The sequence below is a fragment of the Ambystoma mexicanum genome, chromosome 7q (genome assembly GCF_040938575.1).
Source record: "Ambystoma mexicanum isolate Mex_15411 chromosome 7q, UKY_AmexF1_1, whole genome shotgun sequence".
NCBI lineage: Eukaryota > Metazoa > Chordata > Amphibia > Caudata > Ambystomatidae > Ambystoma > Ambystoma mexicanum.
Genome location: NC_090941.1, coordinates 569,451,852 through 569,472,572, shown reverse-complemented (window position 1 = coordinate 569,472,572; position 20,721 = coordinate 569,451,852). Strand labels below are relative to the sequence as shown.

Below are 20,721 nucleotides of genomic sequence, written 5' to 3'. Positions count from 1 at the left end.
CACTAGTATGAATGGCTTTGGGGTTGAATGTGAATGCATGATTATGAGATGAATGTTGAGACAGAATGGTTTTCGGTTGGTGTGGTGTTTATTGAATATTTCAGATTTTAACAAATGTTCAATTTATAAATGTTGTAATTGTCATACATTATTTTATGTGTTGCGAGTTATGAACATATAAATAAGAAAATAAATGTAATGAATTCAAAAATGCGTCATCTACAGATCCTCGTGCATAAAATAGCCATTTTCTGTGGAGGGAATTGGTTGGTCTTTTTCTCATTAGTTATATATTACAAATGGTCAGAGAGCGGTACTTGTCCTTCGACAATTGTACCCTTTGCATAGCTATTAACTTAAAAGGCATATATATGTTATTTTCTTCAGCAGGGTTCCATAATAAACCTCAGTAAGGCTCTTGTTTAATTTTGTCTAGGCTGTGGTGCGGAAGGGTAGGCAAAACTATAGACTTATTAAGTGCCATGTCATTTCACCTCCTATGTCAGGGTTCTAATCAGATTTTGCTCCCTACTTGGAATCAAATGATTTTTCAGGGAGTAAAAAAGTAATTAGCTTTGTCAATAGGGATACTTTCTGTTTATTAAAAGATATTCTTCCCTGTCAACCCATTGTTAAATTAATTGGTCTCAGCGTCATTCGTTGAGGTTCTAAATTGGCGAATTTTGATGAACAGTTGAACTGCATTCAAATATCCTTGCCACTGTTTATATTGTTAAGATCTCAATGTGAATTGATGTTTCAATAAAAAGATTTTGACAAAAAAAAAGATATTCTTCCCCTTAAAATTCCTCTTGAGATCGGGCATTAATATTAGAGTTCCTTCCTGTGCCATTGCTTTACTGATCAATAATTTGAAAACATATCAGTGGAGCTTTGTGGGTTGCAACAACAACATGTTCATTGTTTCTCATTTCTGTTAGGCACATTTTAATTTTTTCAGGGAGTAAACATTGATGGTGCATATGTCTTTTAGCTGTAGGCAGGTGTTATAACTACCCACAGGATAATGTAATGTGGATAGTAAGCAGAGGCACAGGAATATTTGATCATCATATTCTGAGGTGCAGTTATTCTGATGCAATTATCATCTGACACAAATTATTAGAAGCATGTTTTCCTGGCCCTTGAATTACTTCATTAAAGTGGCACTTGAACTCCTATCAGCATTTTTCTGCACATTTATTTTAATTGCCATTAATCCATCGGCAAATGTTGTATTCTGTCTGAATTTCTTGACAGCCACATCAGTTATGACAAGAGATATTCACATATGCCATATTTTATTTTAGCTTATTTGTTTGGAAAAAGTGTTGCAATATTTGTCAAGAATTGCAGTGGCTGGGAAGTGGAAATTCCTTTTCAAACTCCATTCTGAACGGCCGTTCACTAAATACACATGCACACAAAGTGGCTTACTTCATTAGTCAAATAATAATTGGAGGGAACATTGCTGAAGGCTATAGCTACGTGGAAATCTCTCCAGCTTTTTAAGAAATGTATAGAAGACCAGCCGAGGGGTGGTTTTAGGATTCTGCAGAGAGCCTTAATTGAAAGATCTGAGAACCTGTAGCCCATTTACAGCTGCAAATGGGTAATTAACTGTCAGAAGACTGCTTTGAAGAAACACAGGCAGGCACTGCAAGCACACATTTTGATGGTAAGGCTTGATATGGCTCGCTCAAAAAGATCCCTGTAGGATGTCTTTTGGGTGGGCCGGGGCAGGAAGTGTGTGGGAACGGATATAGGGATTAGCATGGCAATGAGCAGTCAATGGGTGGATAAATAACCAAACATCGTACAAGCTTTGTGTCCCTCCTCGTATATCATTTCTCCCTAGCTGCACTTGAATGCAATCGGCTATAGGCGTGCTTTAGTACGACTTAATGGTAAAAACTAAAAACATGGGCTGTGGTAAGTTTGCGACTGTAAAGTGTGGAGGAATAGAAAATAAATGCTGCTGTAGAAATGGAATGCAAGGCTCCAAGCGGAGTCCCTGCTCCTTTTTCATGGCAAGCCGTGGACACAGGCAGTAAGTGAGGAGGGGCTGAAGGCTGGAGTGGCAACCGTGCAAGTGTAAGGGGGGGTGGGGTGACGTGATTATGGTGTGCATGAGTGCAAAGATAAAAAGATAGGAAGGGGTAGAAGGCAGGGTGTAAAGAGGTATGGAGTGGAGCTGGAGAGTAAGGGAGATGGAGCAAGGCTGGCAAATGCGTCAGTCAGCAGCATGGAACACAATAACATCTGTATATAAAGCAGGCGGTCCTAGGCAGCTGATTTGACGTCCAATAATCCCTGGGTGCTATGTAACAATGGACTGCTTTTGCCATTTTGACGCATTCAAAAACAATAGATAAATCGTTTTTAACACTCGAAATTAAAATGGAGGCGCTTTGTAGGCATGGGGACTTTTGGACAAAATCATTTCATGTCAAAATTCAGGTACAGCAAAATGAAGTAGATTTTGAGATTAATGTAGAAGAGATTTTTAGGTCAAGATTGGGGTGTAGAGAGAAAGTGTGTGGAAATTACTGCAGAACACATTGCATTGTCATGAGATTGGGAGTCCATACATTTTTTTTTAAACAGCTGACCTGCCGAATCAATGGTGATTTCGATGGAAAATCAAATATCTCACCTGAATCCTGGAGCTACCTTCACATTGCTTTTCTTGTGGTTTCCCCTGCAAGTTCACTGCATTTTCATCTGTGGAGGTCTGTATATTCCATATTCCTCAAACATTCTTGAGCTTGATTTCATAGATTGCATTTACCATAACATCTTTCTTTAGGACTAATCAATGACTGCTTGGAATGATTTATAGTACAGGTAGGTCGTAGATTGGAGACGTTTGTTAATAGACTCTCAAACAGTCACAAAGGTTATGCTACTGGAAATCATTAAGCACAATAAAAATACCAGTATCTTTATTAACAATGTTTAGTTCCAAGGAAATGGAGTGCCACGAAACCACAGTCACGAGCAGCGTTATGCCAAATCCTAGGGGAAATGGATCTAGTGGGGATATGGCAGAAACTCACAGAACGGAGAGGAGATGCTCAAACACTCGAGGGTTCATGGTTCGTACTCCAGATTGGATTACGGATTTACGGGTAGGGAACACTTTCACTGGTTCGCGGCACCACAATACCTAAACAGGACCTTGTCCGATCAGTCACCATTGGTGAGGAGGCTGGGAGCGGTGGGACTCCTCGGGAGGCTACATTATGGAGGATGAGACAGAGATTACTGGAGGATGTAGCCAACATGCAAACTTTGGGGGAGGCTATATCCTCTTTCTTTGACTTGAATGAGGGATAGGTAAGTGATGTGGTAACACAGTGGGAGGCATATAAATCAACCCCGAGGGAAGTGTGCATGTCCAAGATGGTGGGGGGTAGGCAGACCCTAAATAACTCCATGAAAAATCTAGAGGGAGCAATCCAGGGACTAGAAGCAGATTTGGCAAAGGGGCAGCAAGTTGGCAAGATTTAAGACCCTCATGAAGGGACTTGTATGCAGTTTGGCTAAACAGAGCCTGGGGGAAGGGAAGAGCAATGACCAATATACAACTGACTGCAGCAATCTATAAGCATTAAGGGATGTGGAGTCGAGGACTGGTGGCACCTGGGGATATGGGGGTTTGGGGGAGGAGAAAGGTTATGGGGTAGGAAGGAGGGAATGGGGGAAGTGGGAGGGGCAACGGAGGGTTATGTTGTAGGCGTTTCGTACGGTTTGCTTCCTATGTGAAAACTTCAATAAAGAAATGTATAATTAAATTCAATAAACGTCAAAGGCCACATACAAATGGCCGTTGTATCTAAGTTACATTGAATGTCACACCAGTTAGGATCACCAACTGGAAAGCCTCATGAAATGTAATCCGGTTGTTGATGGAAGTGGCTTGGATTACTTTACATCCCATTATAGTTCTCTGAATCATCTACAACAAAATAACTTCTAATTTAATACAATGGATGTCATTTTACAAGCTGTGCAGTGCAAAAGAAAGGCGTAAACGCAAGGTGTTAGCCATTTGCACCTAAACTCCACGGCAATTTAGTAACATCTGGAGGTGGTGTAGGGCCACAAGACAGAATTAACATTTCCAGTGTTCTTATTCTCCCACTTCAAGCACGTCATTTATAGCCTGCATGAGATCATTATGCAAACGTTAAAGTAATGGATTCCTAACGAATCCAACTATTTAGCACTTGGTAAAAGCAGGTGGATTCCATAGGAATCCATGGTAAATGTGGCCTGCATTTTTTACAAAACAGAGTAAAAGTGAAAACTAAAGGTTATTTTGCCTGGTTTTAATCTTTTAAACTTTGTTTTGAAAATGTTTAAAATTGCATGCAGAGGGCCCAACAGCACGTAAGTGCTAATGTTGGTAGTCACCTCAGGCAATTTACATTTTTCGTAAAATGCCCTCCAATGTGTCGGGCATTTTTCAGTACACAAAAGCTTGTGAATATTCGATTCTGCTGGCATAATAATACGTACATGATTCTTCTGGTCCCTCCATATAAGTCGGTGAGTTGTAAGAAGGAGATTTCCAACATCAAACTTTGCCTTAAAAAAAAGGAAAGAAAATGAAATATAAAGTTCAGTTTTCATTATAAAAAATGTGCTTGCAACAACCAATAAGTGCTCAACAGTCAATATTTGGTGTGCCGTCTACTTCATGATACCTGTATCACATACAAAATGTATTGTTAACATTCTACACGAACATGAATAGGCATTGTTGGATTGGACTTCGCAAAAACAGCATCTAGGGGAGCAACAAGACATTTTGCATCCATACTAAATTCCGCCATCCTCCTTTCATTTTTCAGGGACTTCCAACTTCTTCAAGGGAAGAGACTGTAAGAAAGCTGTACCAAGCGAGTCACGCCGAAGCCCCCCACCCTGCTCTGCGATCTGTGAGGAGTCGGAAATGAGAGCAGGACACAAGGAGGTCATGTTTTAACAAGAAACGATTTATTAAAAAGAAAATGGGTTGGAAGAATGCCTCTCTTGCCCAATGCTAAGGAGCGTTTCCCTGCCTATTAACTAAAACTAAGTATCGGTCCATGTCAGGAAGTCAATAACTAAAACTGTCCTTGTGTTCAAAACGCCCTAACCTGACCCTCAAACTATAAACAAAACACAAAGAGTGCAAGGAAAAGTCTCTGACTTGATGTTAGCAAAAGGGAAGCATTCAAAATCCAAAGTGTCAAAAAGGTTCCAATAAAAATGTCTCCAAGGTAGAGATCCTTGAACCCAGAGATTGGTCCCCTTCCTGTGGATTCTTGATAGGATGGCAAAACGGGTCTTTTGTAAGTAACAGTTTTTTTGTTGGATTCACAAAGTCCTTGTTTAAATAATAAGTGTTGTAACAATCTTTCTGTAGTGTTCATTGCAACTTAATAGATCACCTGGTGTACTCTTCTGCCAGGAATCCTCATGCAATTTTAGCTGCCTGGTGTATTCGCCTGCCAGGATTTATCTAGTCGTTTTCTTAATCACCCAGTACACATCCCTGCCAGGTATCTTAACTTCACAGTTCTTTGGCTATACCACAATAGCAGATGTGGGACTTCGTATCATTTGCTCAATTCCAACTTCTTCCCCACAATGGCATTTCATTCATCTTCATGCTTTGCCTTGTCTGCATTCAAATATTCTTCTTAGTGGATAACACTTCCCCCACACTGGCATCGTATGCATCCATATTTGTTTGGGGTTTATTTTTTGTACTTTGTCTTAATTGCATTTAAACAGGATTGGAGTATTTCCTACACCAGCAATCTCATATTCAAGTACTTGAAAGCATGCTTGTCTGAACACCCCAGCTGCCCCCCTACACCTGCTTTGGGCAGACTCATCGTTTGCATCAGAGTCTCTGACTCTGCTTGCGCCTTGGCTCTCTGGCGTGTGGAGAATCCTGCAGATCCTCCACTAAAACCCTACCTAGATTCGCCTCCCATCTGGCCAGGAAAGGGCAGACACTTCCAGATCCCAATCCTGGGGGTGTTGTACTGCGGGAGGATCACATGGGTGGAAACCAGGCCCAGGGAGGTGGGGAGATTGCGCAAGGTGAGACATGGTATGATTTCTGGGACTCACTATACATATGGTCAATCAACACCCCATTGGAAACCTAACTCCATGGTTCGGGGTTAACCATCAATATTTATACAAGAAGGAGAACAGGTGCGTAACATTTAATCTAATAACTCATCTCTCTGACAGAGGATGTTAATGATGATCTATGACCATTGGTCCTGAAAAAATGGACTTGGTATACAATACACTCTTATAAATTTGACCATTTTAATTTTCATATTCAAAATCAATAAAACGCTACTAAAAGACTTGTTTAAAACACACACAATAACCCAAGATTAGACCCACATGGTGGGTATAACAACCTCCTAATAGGATAAATTACACCACAATTAACAACATATAAAATTCAACAGACACATGACAATTACAATACCCTATGTATTTAAACAGAGTGTCGATTCACAAACAACCATATCCCGACATTGCTTCTCAGTGCTTGGACTTTCTTCAGGGGAAAAAAATGCTTTTCACATAGGTTTTTCACCACCATGTAATCCCGGGTAAGGAGCGCGGCGATCCCACGTAAGGCCACCTGCACAGAACAAAGCCAACATCTCCAGATAAGACAGTGAGCCACGTTCTCAAGGTAACTCAAAACACATACCTCTAGAAAGCATTGTATCAGTGTCTAGAGGACTCAGGTACAGGTCTTTAATAGGCCTGCCCTAGAAAATAACAACTACTATACCTCTAAATGTGACTTTAGTAGTGCCAATGTCAAACCAATAACTTCAGACTTCTTCAATCAAGTCTATTTTAATATATGGGTTCTCAAAGTAGCCCTGTTAGTTCCAAGATCTGTACAGATAAAAAATAATAAACAGGGAACATAAATCCAACAGTATACTGAGTTACTATTATGTAAAACCAGGACCCTAATATCTGCACCTTATAGCCCAACCGTTCAAATACAACTTTATCTAATAATTCCAACACCACCACATAGTGTACTGCATGTGCCCAATACCAACACCTTGATACATTAACATCATTACCTCCACATCAATGCTTCACTGACATTCACTGTTAACTGGGCTTCACTATTTCAACCGAAGCAATCACGCTCTCGGATCTCTATAGAGGCAAGTGAAACAGCATATTAACTCGTGCTCCCAACAATGCGGTGTACATCACATTAGAAAGAGGCTTTGACTGCTACTACAGCATTCTAGTTACCTTTATCGAGAGACAGACAACGCTCTCCTGTTGCCGGGAGTATGAACAGGCAGCACCATTCTACACACATGCTGTAGATTCTACACACACGCTGTAGATTAAGCGTGTGTGGACACAGAAGACGGACTTCCGTCATCCGGAGCACCGTAGCCGTAAGAGTGCTCGAGGAGGGACTATGCCAAAACTCACCTCATATGCCCAGAAAAGGGGGTCATCTTTTAGCAGACAAGGCCGAAGCCCATCAGGCCCCGCTGCCTTTGAATAAGTTAGTTTAGTTATAGCCCATATAAGATTCTCCAATTGCCATGGGCATATCATGGGTATCTTTTTAATATAGAAGTTGATGTCAACAGGAAGAAAACCTTTGGGTAAGGCATATCTATCTTTAATATATGTGCTCCACACCTCACCCGAGATCGAAGAATCAAACAAAGTGTGTACCGGTTTATCAGGGTTACAAGGTACAGCCCAGATATCCTTTGTCTCACGCTTACACAATAGGGAGATCATTTTCTCATTGTCAGCCAGTACTTCAGCCCTTTTCACCCTTTTGAGATTATTTCTACAACATGTTTGTATATGCTTTTTTATCTTATTAAAAGAGGTAACCTCAGGGACCAACCTTCTTACCCTTCTGATATCCCTGTTCGTGTGCTTTTAAGTGCAGCAAACTGTGAGCTGTAAATGTTCAGATGTGTACTGTAAATGTTCAGATGTGTACTAGTCAAACTCGCATGTTGGCATTGTGTGAGGCGAAGGAGATGATATTTTATCAGAGATATTACACTCTACAAGATTTCTCTTTGCAGAAATACTCTTGGAATTGCTGCCTGTATTCCACATATCTCGGTTTACCAAATATGTGAGCCGTCTACACATTTTTGGGTTCCATCTGATAGATCGCGCATCTCTATCAACTTCAATTAGTGACAACTTCTTAGAATACGTGAATACTGCAGCTGGGATGTTTAATCTAAGATTCCGCATCATGTGATCACCGAAGCCCAAATTGATAATTGAAATAGGTACACACAACTTTAATGAATTTTCAGAAACCGCAATATAATCTATCAATGAACGCGAGTTCCCTCTCCTCCAAGTAAAGTCTAACTGATCAGTATAATGCGGGACAGTATGGATGTTCCAATCTACAAGAAAATTCATTCCAACAGTACCCTCTTTCATAAGCTAGTGAGTTAGGGGCATGAATAAGTTATGCAAATTGTGGGGGAGCAAAGTCCTTTAGGATAGAATTAAAGTCTCCTCCTATGATTATCTCGTATTCTGCATTTCTTAACAAAGCTTTATGTAAAATCGCATCTAATTCAATAATTATGCTTTCTTTGGACCACACCTTTGGGTTCCAATAAAAATTGATAATTAATATGTGCATATGAGTAAATATGACCTCAATGACCAGTAATTGATTGGAGGAAGAAATAAAGTTCAATGTCACCTTCAAGCTATTATGGACAAGTGTCAAAACGCCTCCTGAAGGTCGACCGAGCACACCGTGTATAGAAGGGTGACTGTGCACAGTAAAGCCATCTAAATTTACGTGTTTCACAGCCATGGTTTCTTGTATTAAAACATACTAGGTCTTTTAAACATGGGGTCCAGGGATTGAGATTTGATCAAATTATTATATCTACAACAATTCCATCTTAGAATGGAAAATGCTGAGAGTTAAAAATGTTCTTGCTTGCTATCGAGGGAACTCCGGTTTTTCAAAAATGGTTCAAGACATGGCAATCATTTTATAGCATTCACCACTGAAGCTAACTGGGTTAGCATATCTTGATTCAGGGCTAGATTAGATCCCTCTAATGTACCTTGAAGCGTACTACAGATATTCTGTGGTTGGAATTCAATAAAAGTGGTTGAATCGTTCATGCTTTTAAAAGCATACAATTCATATCCCAACAAGTTAAAAGTTTTCTCTTTGTTCCCACAGCATTTTTGTGATTAAAATAGATTTAGCTTTACATAACATCCTGTTATTATTAATGGGAGAGAGTTTAATCCATTCGATGTCTTGGGAATTTAAATCACGGAGGGAAAGTATTTGTTGAAACACATTCAACAAATAAGTGCGATTAATTCTATCGCTTCCATGAAGTGCCACATCGCTACTCCAACCAATAAACATTTGCATTTCTTTAGGTATACCTTTGTATGTCTTAGCAGTGTCAGATTGGATATAGGGATCTTTGACACTACCTGTATTCAGCCCTGCATCCCCAGGATCATCACAATTAATGATAATACACTCCTGTTTAACCTCATTGTAGCTAAGATTTTCGTAATTGTTTGAAGGGAGCCGCTGCACGTCTTTTGTATCCAAGGTATCAATACACAACGGGATCACAGTGTCTGGAAAGTTTGAGTGGAATTCCCTTTGCTCGGGTTACTATGCTTAAAACATATATATGAAGGTTTTACTTCAGTTTGCAATGAGGGTCCCAACAAGGTTAATACCTTGGCACGTTCTCCATCACAACTGTCTCTTCTAAAGGTATTTTTATTTTTGGTAGTTTGGTAGAAAGAGGCCAGCTTGGATTGTTTCATGTTTACTCCTTGGGGGTTATTAACACCCGAAGTACTAGCACAAGTAACCGATTTAGTCGCTGTTTCAAAGTTCTGTTGGAATATGAGAAACCAATGGAAGATCAGGTTTATTGGATACTTGCCTAGACTTGCTCTGGTCTTTAGTGTGTTTATTTTGGGGATCTTGCCCATCCATCTGCAGATGAGCCTTGGATTCTTCGTCCAGCTGGCTCAAATCTAAACCATGCTCATCCATCTGATGGGTGGCTCCAATTTTAGTATCCTCAGTATACTCGTGTAAAACTGCAGCGTTTTCCAACACAACCACGTTGTGTCTGCCTGGGGGAGACCGAGAGCCCCAAATGGTAAAGCAGATTCAGGCAGACACAACGCGGCATTGCGGAAAACAAACGCGTTGTGTCTGCCTGAATCTGCTTTTCCATTTGGGGCTCTCGGGCTCCCCCAGGCACTTTTTCCATTTGGGGCTCTCGGGCTTCCCTCCTCCCTACGAGCCGGAGGAGCCTGAGAAACTTGGAAAGAAAAACTGCAGCGTTTTCCAACACAATAACGTTGTATTTATGTTTGCGGTCGCTTCAAAAGCGACCGCAAACATAAATACAACGTTTTTAAAGCTGCAGTTTTATTTCTAAGTTTTACGGGCTCCTCCAGCACGGAAAACTTAGAAAAAAAACGCAGCTAGTGCTTATTTTTTGTAAAAAAAATAAATAGCACTTACCGAGATTCAGCTGCAGCTTTCCTGCTCTGGTCTCCGGTCCGCGTCCTCCGAGTCCCGGCACGAATGAAGGGAAAGCCACCCAGCGGTAGTCTTTGTTTACTACAGCTGGCTGGCTTTTCCTTCATTAGTGCCGCAAAAGCAAAAGCCAGCACAGGAGGGCCTCCATTTCACAAAATGGCTGCGCCCCTGTGCTTGCTTTTTCGAATTTTGAGCTTGAATAGCTCAAAATTTTACATAGGAAGTTTTAAAACAGAGGATGCTAGTATTTTTTTTGTTATGTGGCCTATCTATTTTTTAAATAAAAATTTTTACTAGACCATCCCTTTAAGGCATTTCCCACTTCTGAGGCTTTTTTCCATTTTTATTCACACACTTGGACTAGTCTCACTCACCAATGCCACACAAAATACAAAAAAAGTTTATGTTACTGCACACTCAAACTGTCATGCAATAGTGGTTATGCCAAAATAATACACTTTGATAGTTTCCCTCTTTCTTGTTTTTTTTTATTTTTGAGGTGGTATCCCCGAGGTAATGAAGACAACCCAGAGCATAGAGCTTTTCTAATGACATAAGCAACCTTACTACACAAATGCTGCTTACACCTGAATTTTAGGAGACCTAAAATAGGTACTTGTAGTCCAGCAGTAATTGATGGCTATTCGATAAAAATTGGTTCAGCCATTAGCTACACAGGCCAATATCACATGTATTTAAGGGCTCAGAGGATTCTATCTGGCAGTCACCCTGCTCCTCCAATAAATCTTAATTGCGAAGCCCAGGCCACGGTCACCTTTCTCCCTATTTGTCAAGGGGCTCAAAGGCTACTGAGCCCGCAGTTACCCCAATGACATCAGAATCCTAAGGCGACGCTACTTCTGTAATCACCAATCCTTGTAAACAAGTTCGCCAGGGGCTCAAAGGCTCTAAGGCCCACAGTCACCCCTTAGCTGATGTGTTGATGGTGGTATTACAAGTCACTGAAACAGAGCTATACGAGCAGTGAGGACCGAACTGCTATATGCTTGTTTAACATGAAAGTGGGCTATTTCAGCATTGTAGCCCTTAGCACAATTTCTACATGGTACAAGACACTTTTGCGTATAGCTAAGTGCAGCCTTCAAATTGCGTTCAAAAGCTCTTGTGTGTAATGTTTACACTCTCATCACACTTATGTCAGCAAAAACAAATAGTAGGTAAGTGATTAGATTGAAATTACAAACATAGATCTGATCCCGTAAGTAGTGCAAGTGCAGACACGCTTCTACCGCGCTGCACTAATTATGAAATCCGACCGCCCAATGGCGGCGGACAACAGGTTGACCATATTAATGAAGGTAAAAAAAAAAGAGTTTGTAACTATCTAATAACACCACAATCCCACAGTATCCAACAATTTGACGTATGCACTTTCCCACTCCTTGATTGTGATTCAATACAATGTGCCAATGGCTCCGGAGTTCATGGGGTTAACGTTTTGATAAGTTCCAAAAAGACTCTACAGTTAGGACTTTAGTCGATCAACAGGCACGTATAAGCAGTGACTCGAAGTCTCATTGCACAGATTACACCAGTGGAGAATGCCTACCGCGAGACAACCTAGGTACTTATATGTCCGCCTCAGCCACAGCTCTGCAGTCCACAGAACACAAAACACACTTCTGGCACAACGTGTATGTAGGCAGGAACACCGGCAATGAAAACAGAAAGAGGACTCTGATGGCAAAAGTCCACAATTCAGAAAATCCAAGGGAGCTCACGAACAGGACCTTCTCCCAGTCCTCACAAAACACACTGCAACCTCCCATTGCAAACTCACGGTTGGTCCTGTGCTCATAAACCCTGAATAGCTGGAAAAGGAAGCAACAGGCAGTCTCTCTAGGTTTGCCTAATTGCTTTGATTGCAGAGCTGAAGTTGCAGTTGTTCCTAAGGCCTGTGTGCAGAGGGAAGCCGAGGGAAACTGGAGAGTAGGAGACTTGCCCTTAATGAGTCTGGATCAGAGACACCCATGCAGCAAAGGCGTGTGTGGATCCCAAGAGTGCCTGCAGTAGTAGCAGGAGAAGAAACTAAGTCAGCAAGCCACCGCAGCCTGCAGTTGCTATAATTGGGAGTCAGAAAAGGAAGCTCCATACTCCAAAGAAGCAGAAATGTTCATTGTCTCCAACTGTAGCCAGCTTTTAATTTCACTCGGGCTGAAGCATGAGCGAGTAAATATTAAACGCAGAAGTGGGAAGTCTTTTTATCAATGGGAATGTAACACGTGCTTAACTGAAACACTCGCGTGTGATGAAAACCCTTTCTTTCCCTAACATCAGCAATACTTTGTTGCAGAGTGGTCGCGTGGCTCCGGTTAACACAGAGAATGCTCCCGGTAGCATAATTAAAGTTAAATTGACTTTCCTGAAGAGTTGCAAGTATTGTTTAAAGGGACTGCGCACATAAGACAATGTTTACCGATACCTTGAAGGCTGAGTGCTGACCGAAAGCTTGGGTCTCTTTGAAGTGGCAGTTCAATACCGAAAAACTGAAGCCAGAACAAGCATTACCCAAGCACATAGATGAACCTTTATGAAAGTAAATCCCACACACATAAGAATTGTATACCATTGTTCTGAAGGTGAGGAATGTATTGCTAGCCAAGAGACTTCATCCAAAGCTGGGAGAGTGGCACAGCTGCTTTGGGGTAACTATTGAAGGCAAGGTGTATACTAAGCTGGGGAAGGGAGCTGGGTACTTGTTCACCAAAGTTGTTTCTATATCTGTATGTCAAAGACTGTTTGGAAGAATAAGAAGTGGTCTAGAAGCACGAAGCAGATTATATGGAAGCTGCAAGACAGGCAAAGAGGCTGCTCTTTATTATTGTATAGAAAGAAGAGTGCCTTGCCAGCCTGTGGAGGTAGAAGATATCTTGTAGAATTGCCCATCCTTGAAATTGCAGCAAATTACAGAGTAGTAGAAGTTGTAGTAGCGGTAGGAGGACTGCGGCTGCCAATAATTGTCAGAACTGTTGAAGCCAACTGTGGGGCAAAGGAACCTGCTCTCACAGTTATATCGCAGAAGGAAGTTGCTGAGAGAGAAGTAAATATCAAATGGAAACATCCTGTTCGTTTGTACATAAAACACCGCAGAAGCGGACAGTGGAGAAGTTGCTGTTAAAGTGGGAGAGGTATATTTGTCAAATTCATCTATTCATCTATTCTTTCCTGGAAGGAAGTCGTCCAGGAAACTCAATTGGTGTTTTTATTCTCCTTGTGGAATTGTAAAGAAAGAAGCCTGTCACCAAACAAAGAAAACACTCTGGCCAGTGGATTTTATGTATGTGAACTTTTTGTTCCTTTAGAACTTTCCAAGACTTTGGTTAAGACTTTTTGTTCCTTGAAGGAAACTGACTTTGGGACATTCCTGGGAGAGCAAGATCTGCCCAGGACCACGAGCAGTCTGTCAGACTTTGAGAGGTCCTCCCCTGGCTCTCCTCACCTGGATCTTCTGCAGAGCTCTCTGGAGTGGCCGCTGTCTTCTGACCTTTTTGGATTCTTCTTCACCCTTCTTTTTTATCTTCCTCTCCTTTTGTTCGTGAAGGTAGGGGCGAGCTCCCCCAGAGGCCACCTTGTCCGTGGTATGGGCAAGGGCGACCGAGAGGAGTCAGCCCCTAAACAGGGAAAACGCCTATACAGGCAGAAAAAACCCTGTGCTGACAGAAGGCACTTGGTCGTCTGAGAGTAATAGATGGCTTGGGAGGAATGGCATCCACCACCGTAGGTGTCAGTAGTTTGGTTGAGAGGCTAAGGAGATGGTATAGGGAAGGCTGTTACGGAGGGAACAGAGAATGGCTTGGCCACAGTCAGGAGAATAGGATAATAGGATATAGCATCCAGAGGCAGTGCCAAAGGGAGGTGGCTTCCTGGAGGGAAACACTACAGTGGGGTTGATGAGCGGAGGATGAACAACTGGGAAAGGAAAAGAAAAAGAAATACAGAGTAAGGCCTGAACGGGGAGAACAGCACCGGCTCCGCGTAAAGATGAAAAAGGAGCAGAAGCCAATGAAGCAGGTTCAGAGAGAACCAGAAGGAGGGAAACAGACCTGACAGCGCCAGCTCCGCGTAAGGGAATGACGAAAGCGGGAGCCCACGTAACAGGTTCAGAGTGAACCAGGAACAGGGATACAGAGCTGACAGCGCCAGCTCCGCGTATGGGAACGAGGGAGCTGGCGTAGCTGGTTCAGAGTGAACGAAGAGGGAGACAGACCTGTCAGTGCTGGCTCCAAGCAGTAGAAGAGGAGGAGTGGAGCTGGCGTAGTGAGAACTGGGAGCACTGGAAAGGAAGGAGAGCCGAGCCGAGGAAGCACTGCCCGAGGGGGCGAGGGAGAAGAGCATAGGCAGCGTACAGATTACCTGCCCAGGAAAAAAGGCGAGATAGGCTCAACTGCAAGGGGAGCATCTGGAAACTAGGAAAGTTGCAACGCTCAGAGCAGGGGGCATGGCCTTGCTATATCCTGCCAACACTAAGAACAACTAGACCATAAATGCAGCAGTTCCCCGACGGCACTTAACGGAGCTTCCATTGTTACCACACCTTCCAGGACCGCAGCGTGACAAAGTCAACCAAGACACTAGGTGTTTATGTTGCATTGATGTTATTTTAAATGTTTATTGGGGATTTGTTTTGTGAATGCTAGGAGGTTTTCCCATAGATCTTAGAATAGGTAGGGAATCCCCTGGTAGAGTAGGTTCTGTTAGGATTTCTGTTATTATTTGGTGTGTAACAAAAAGACAAATCCTGAGAAAACTCAATACAGTCATGAGTCTCACATTACTGACCCCTCACAGGCTCCTGTAGCTGCTTTCCACTTTGGTGGGTATGAGCACTCCCCCAGCATCCGACGCTGCTTCGCGGTCTCACGCCAGCTGTCTCGCTTGGCCCACAATGGAGAATGCCGCTTCTGCGAACGCCTCTCCCACCAGCAGCTCCTACTTGGCTCCCTGCCTCTCCACGGCTCTTCTTGTACGCATACAGCTTCTCTCTCCTCGCTCTGGCGGTTTTCCAACATTCCACGTTCATGAGCCTCAGCGTGAGGTTTGGCATCCTCTCCTGCACTCTTTGTTCAGAGAGCACGGTTTCCATTTTTACATGTCCCGCGTACAGAGGTATTGGGAAAACAACAAGTCTGCATGTCATATATCGAGCTCCTGCCATTTTTCAAACACTCCCCCCTCCTCCTCCCCCTAGTCTCAGTACCTGGGGGTTTATGGGAGTTGGAGTCCATAGAGGTCATCAGACTTTTAGCTCAGAGGTTTCATCTGAAGCCTTATTAGAAACAAAAGTGGTTGTGTATGAGAGCCGAGTGTCTGATTCGAAAGTGGGGGCCTGAAAAGTGAAGAGTATAAAGAAAAGATTCAGGATCTATGAGAGTTTCAGGCTAGCTGCTAGGATATCGCCGCAGTTTTTGCCATTCGGACGAGGGGCCTAAGAAACCCACTAATGGGACTGAAGTCGCAAGACTAATACGTCCAGAAGAAGTGTCTTCGTAGACAATAACTGTACTCTCCTAGATCCTGAATCTCAGCGGTTGTTGGCAAGTAGAAACTCGTGAATGTATTCTAAGCTAATGGTTGAAATATGAAAAACGTGACCTATGGTACAGGTGGTAGACTACATTAACCACCAATCTTTACCTAATACCTTGAGGAAGAACTGAGTGTTAAGGTCGAAACACGTGTTGGCAATCCAATACAGAACATATGCACTGAAAATTGACCGGTATCATTTATTTTTTGTAAAACCTTTTTGTGTTCGAAAATGAACAAAGCTCATTGAAAATTGAGGGTGAAGCGCGATTTGGTCAACATCCTATTACATATACTCTTTGGGGGCTTAACCAAAAGATGCTCAAGGAGAAACCGCTTTAAAGTGGTGTGAAGGCATCATGAAGCAAGACAAAGACAACAGATTCAAGTTCAAACAGAATTGTTTTATTAACTCAAATGTCAGGAGGGATGAAAGCCTAACTTGCCCTATACTAAGATGAGATTTCCATACCTAAAGAAACTAAGGAAAGTCGGAGTCAGAAATTTCAACTTAAAAGTCTGTCTGTGTCCAAAACCTATACGTGCCCTCACAACTAAGGGGCCGATTCATGGAACAAACGTGCGCCGAAAATCTACGCGCAAGCAGGCGCAAGCGGAAAAAAACAGGCGCACGCGTGCGATTCATGGAAGTCCCTGCGCGTGTTTACCTCGGGATGTGCGCCAAACCCGTGCATGGCGCACAAGTCACTGCAAGATCCCGAAAGGCGTGCGCGACGCACACAGTGAAAGCGCACAACCTCGGCGCATACACCAGAAAGTGGGCGGGACACGGGGCGTAACGCGCGGAATGGGGAACAACGCGCGAAAATAAGGGCGTAACTGGGGATGTACTGCAGGGAAGAAGAGGGAACGCCCACACGCACTCGAACCACACGTATTCATGGAATCGAATAGGGCAAAGCCACGCACAGCCAAAGACATGCACAAGCTGAAACACGTCCGCCACACGAAGGCAGGCGGTAGAGTCCCAGCGCATCACAAAAGTGGCAACATACAGCAATTGTGCCTGTGCGGGGCACGTGTATTGCGGGGGTGCGCCGGAAGTTACACACGCGATTGAGCGGGGTACGTGTACATCGGGGGTGCGCGGGAAGTTACACACGAGATTGAGTGGGGTACGTGTATTTCGGGGGCGCGCGGGAAGTTACACACGCGATTGAGCGGGGTACGTGTATTTCGGGGGTGCGCGGGAAGTTACACACGCGATTGAGCGGGGTACGTGTACATCGGGGGTGCGCAGGAAGTTATACACGCGATTGAGCGGGGTACGTGTATTTCGGGGGTGCGCGGGAAGTTACACACGCGATTGAGCGGGGTACGTGTATTTCGGGGGTGCGCGGGAAGTTACACACGCGATCTCAGGGTACGTGTATTACAGGGGTGCGCGGGGAGCACCACACGTGAATTGCACGTGTGGGTCCTCCCAGGTGCTCCCTCTACACCCTCCACGGCCCCTGCAGGTGGCTCACACCACAGGGGCCTACCCTGCACATGTCCTGCAGGCACCCCATCCACCATGGCCATGCCCCTCAGCCAACCCACATGTCAACTTGCACTACTGCCCACCACCGCATGTCCCCCTGCACCCCCAGCCACCAGGGGCACCCTCCACCAGGCCCCCACCCATGTCTCCCACCACCCCCACCCCCCGGCAGTGCAGGGGCACCCTCCACCAGGCCCCCACCCATGTCTCCCACCACCCCCACCCCCTAGCAGTGCAGGGGCAGCCTCCACCAGGCCCCCACCCATGTCTCCCACCAACTCCACCCCCCAGCCACCAGGGGCAGCCTCCACGAGGCCCCCACCCATGTCTCCAACCACCCCCACCCCCCAGCAGTGTAGGGGCACCCTCCACCAGGCCCCCACCCATGTCTTCCACCACCCCCACCCCCCAGCCACCAGGGGCAGCCTCCAGCAGGCCCCCACCCATGTCTCCCACCACCCCCACCCCGAGCCACCAGGGGCAGCCTCCACCGGGCCCCCACCCATGTCTCCGACCACCCCCACCCCCCAGCAGTGCAGGGGCACCCTCCACCAGGCCCCCACCCATGTCTCCCACCACCCCCACCCCCCAGCCACCAGGGACAGCCTCCACCAGGCCCCCACCCATGTCTCCAACCACCCCCACCCCCCAGCAGTGCAGGGGCCCTCTCCACCAGGCCCCCACCCATGTCTCCCAGCACCCCCACCCCCGAGCCACCAGGGGCACCCTCCACCAGGCCCCCGCCCATGTCTCCCACCACCCCCACCCCCCAGCCACCAGGGGCAGCCCCCACCAGGCCCTCACCCATGTTTCCCACCACCCCCAGCACTGTGGGGCACCTGCCAGCAGGCCCCCACCCATGTCCAACTCATGTTCCCCACCACCCCCACCCCCCAGCAATGTGGGGCACCTGCCAGCAGGCCCCCACCCATGTCCAACTCATGTTCCGCACCACCCCCACCCCCCAGCAATGTGGGGCACCTGCCAGCAGGCCCCCACCCATGTCCAACTCATGTTCCCCACCACCCCCACCCCCCAGCACTGTGGGGCACCTGCCAGCAGGCCCCCACCCATGTCCAACTCATGTTCCCCGCCCCCCCGACCCCCCCAGCCACCAGGGGCAGCCTCCACCAGGCCCCCACCCATGTCTCCCACCACCCCCACCCCCCAGCAGTGCAGAGGCAGCCTCCACCAGGCCCCCACCCATGTCACCAACCACCCCCACCCCCCAGCAGTGCAGGGGCACCCTCCACTAGGCCCCCACCCATGTCTCCCACCACCCCCACCCCCCAGCCACCAGGGGCAGCCTCCACCAGGCCCCCACCCATGTCTCCAACCACCCCCACCCCCCCGCCACCAGGGGCAGCTTCCACCAGGCCCCCACCCATGTCTCCCACCACCCCCACCCCCCAGCCACCAGGGGCAGCCTCCACCAGGCCCCCACCCATGTCTCCCACCACCCCCACCCCCCAGCAGTGTAGGGGCAGCCTCCACCAGGCCCCCACCCATGTCTCCCAGCACCCCCACCCCCCAGCCACCAGGAGCAGCCTCCACCAGGCCCCCCACCCATGTCTCCCAGCACCCACACCCCCCAGCCACCAGGGGCAGCCTCCACCAGGCCCCCACCCATGTCTCCCACCACCCTCACCCCCCAGCCACCAGGGGCAGCCTCCACCAGGCCCCCACCCATGTCTCCCACCACCCCCATCCCCCAGCAGTGCAGGGGCCCTCTCCACCAGGCCCCCACCCATGTCTCCCAGCACCCCCAGCCACCAGGGGCACCCTCCACCAGGCCCCCACCCATGTCTCCCACCACCCCCACCCCCCAGCCACCAGGGGCAGCCTCCACCAGGCCCTCACCCATGTCTCCCACCACCCCCACCCCCCCAGCACTGTGGGGCACCTGCCAGCAGGCCCCCAGCCATGTCCAACTAATGTTCCCCACCACCCCCACCCCCCAGCAATGTGGGGCACCTGCCAGCAGGCCCCCACCCATGTCCAACTCATGTTCCCCACCACCCCCACCCCCCATCAATGTGGGGCACCTGCCAGCTGGCCCCCACCCATGTCCAACTCATGTTCCCCACCACCCCCACCCCCCAGCACTGTGGGGCACCTGCCAGCAGGCCCCCACCCATGTCTCCCACCACCCCCACCCCCCAGCAGTGCAGGGGCAGCCTCCACCAGGCCCACCCATGTCTCCCACCACCCCCAGCCCCCAGCCACCAGGGGCAGCCTCCACCAGGCCCCCACCCATGTCTCCAACCACCCCCACCCCCCAGCAGTGCAGGGGCACCCTCCACCAGGCCCCCACCCATGTCTCCCACCACCCCACCCCCCCAGCCACCAGGGGCAGTCTCCACCAGGCCCCCACCCATGTCTCCCACCACCCTCACTCCCCAGCAGTGCAGGGGCACCCTCCACCAGGCCCCCACCCATTTCTCCCACCACCCCCACCCCCCAGCAGTGCAGGGGCAGCTTCCACCAGGCCCCCACCCATGTCTCCCACCACCCCCAGCCACCAGGGGCAGCCTCCACCAGGCCCCCACCAATGTCTCCCACCACCCCCACCCCTCCACCAGGCCCCCACCCATGTCTCCCACCACCCCCACCCCCCAGCCACCAGGGGCAGCCTCCACCAGGCCCCCACCCATGTCTCCCAGCACCCCCACCCCCCAGCCACCAGGAGCAGCCTCCACCAGGTCCCCCACCCATGTCTCCCAGCACCCACACCCCCCAGCCACCAGGGGCAGCCTCCACCAGGCCCCCACCCTTGTCTCCCACCACCCCCACCCCCCAGCCACCAGAGGCAGCCTCCACCAGGCCCCCACCCATGTCTCCCACCACCCCCACCCCCCGGCCACCAGGGGCAGCCTCCACCAGGCCCCCACCCATGTCTCCCACCACCCCACCCCCCAGCCACCAGGTCCAGCCTCCACCAGGCCCCCACCCATGTCTCCCACCACCCCCCAGCCACCAGGGGCAGCCTCCACCAGGCCCCCACCCCCCCAGCACTGTGGGGCACCTGCCAGCAGGCCCCCACCCATGTCCAACTCAT

The 20,721-nt window shown here is 47.5% G+C and overlaps 1 protein-coding gene across 1 annotated transcript in view; it reads right to left on the bottom strand.

Annotated features, from left to right (window-relative positions):
• The window catches only part of VPS36 (vacuolar protein sorting 36 homolog), a 427,280-nt gene that overhangs the window by 328,058 nt on the left and 78,501 nt on the right, over positions 1 to 20,721 (bottom strand). The window contains exon 2 of the mRNA XM_069639283.1: positions 4,525 to 4,593. Within this exon, the coding sequence (XP_069495384.1) occupies positions 4,525 to 4,593 (69 nt within the window). The remainder of the gene's footprint in view (positions 1 to 4,524; positions 4,594 to 20,721) is intronic.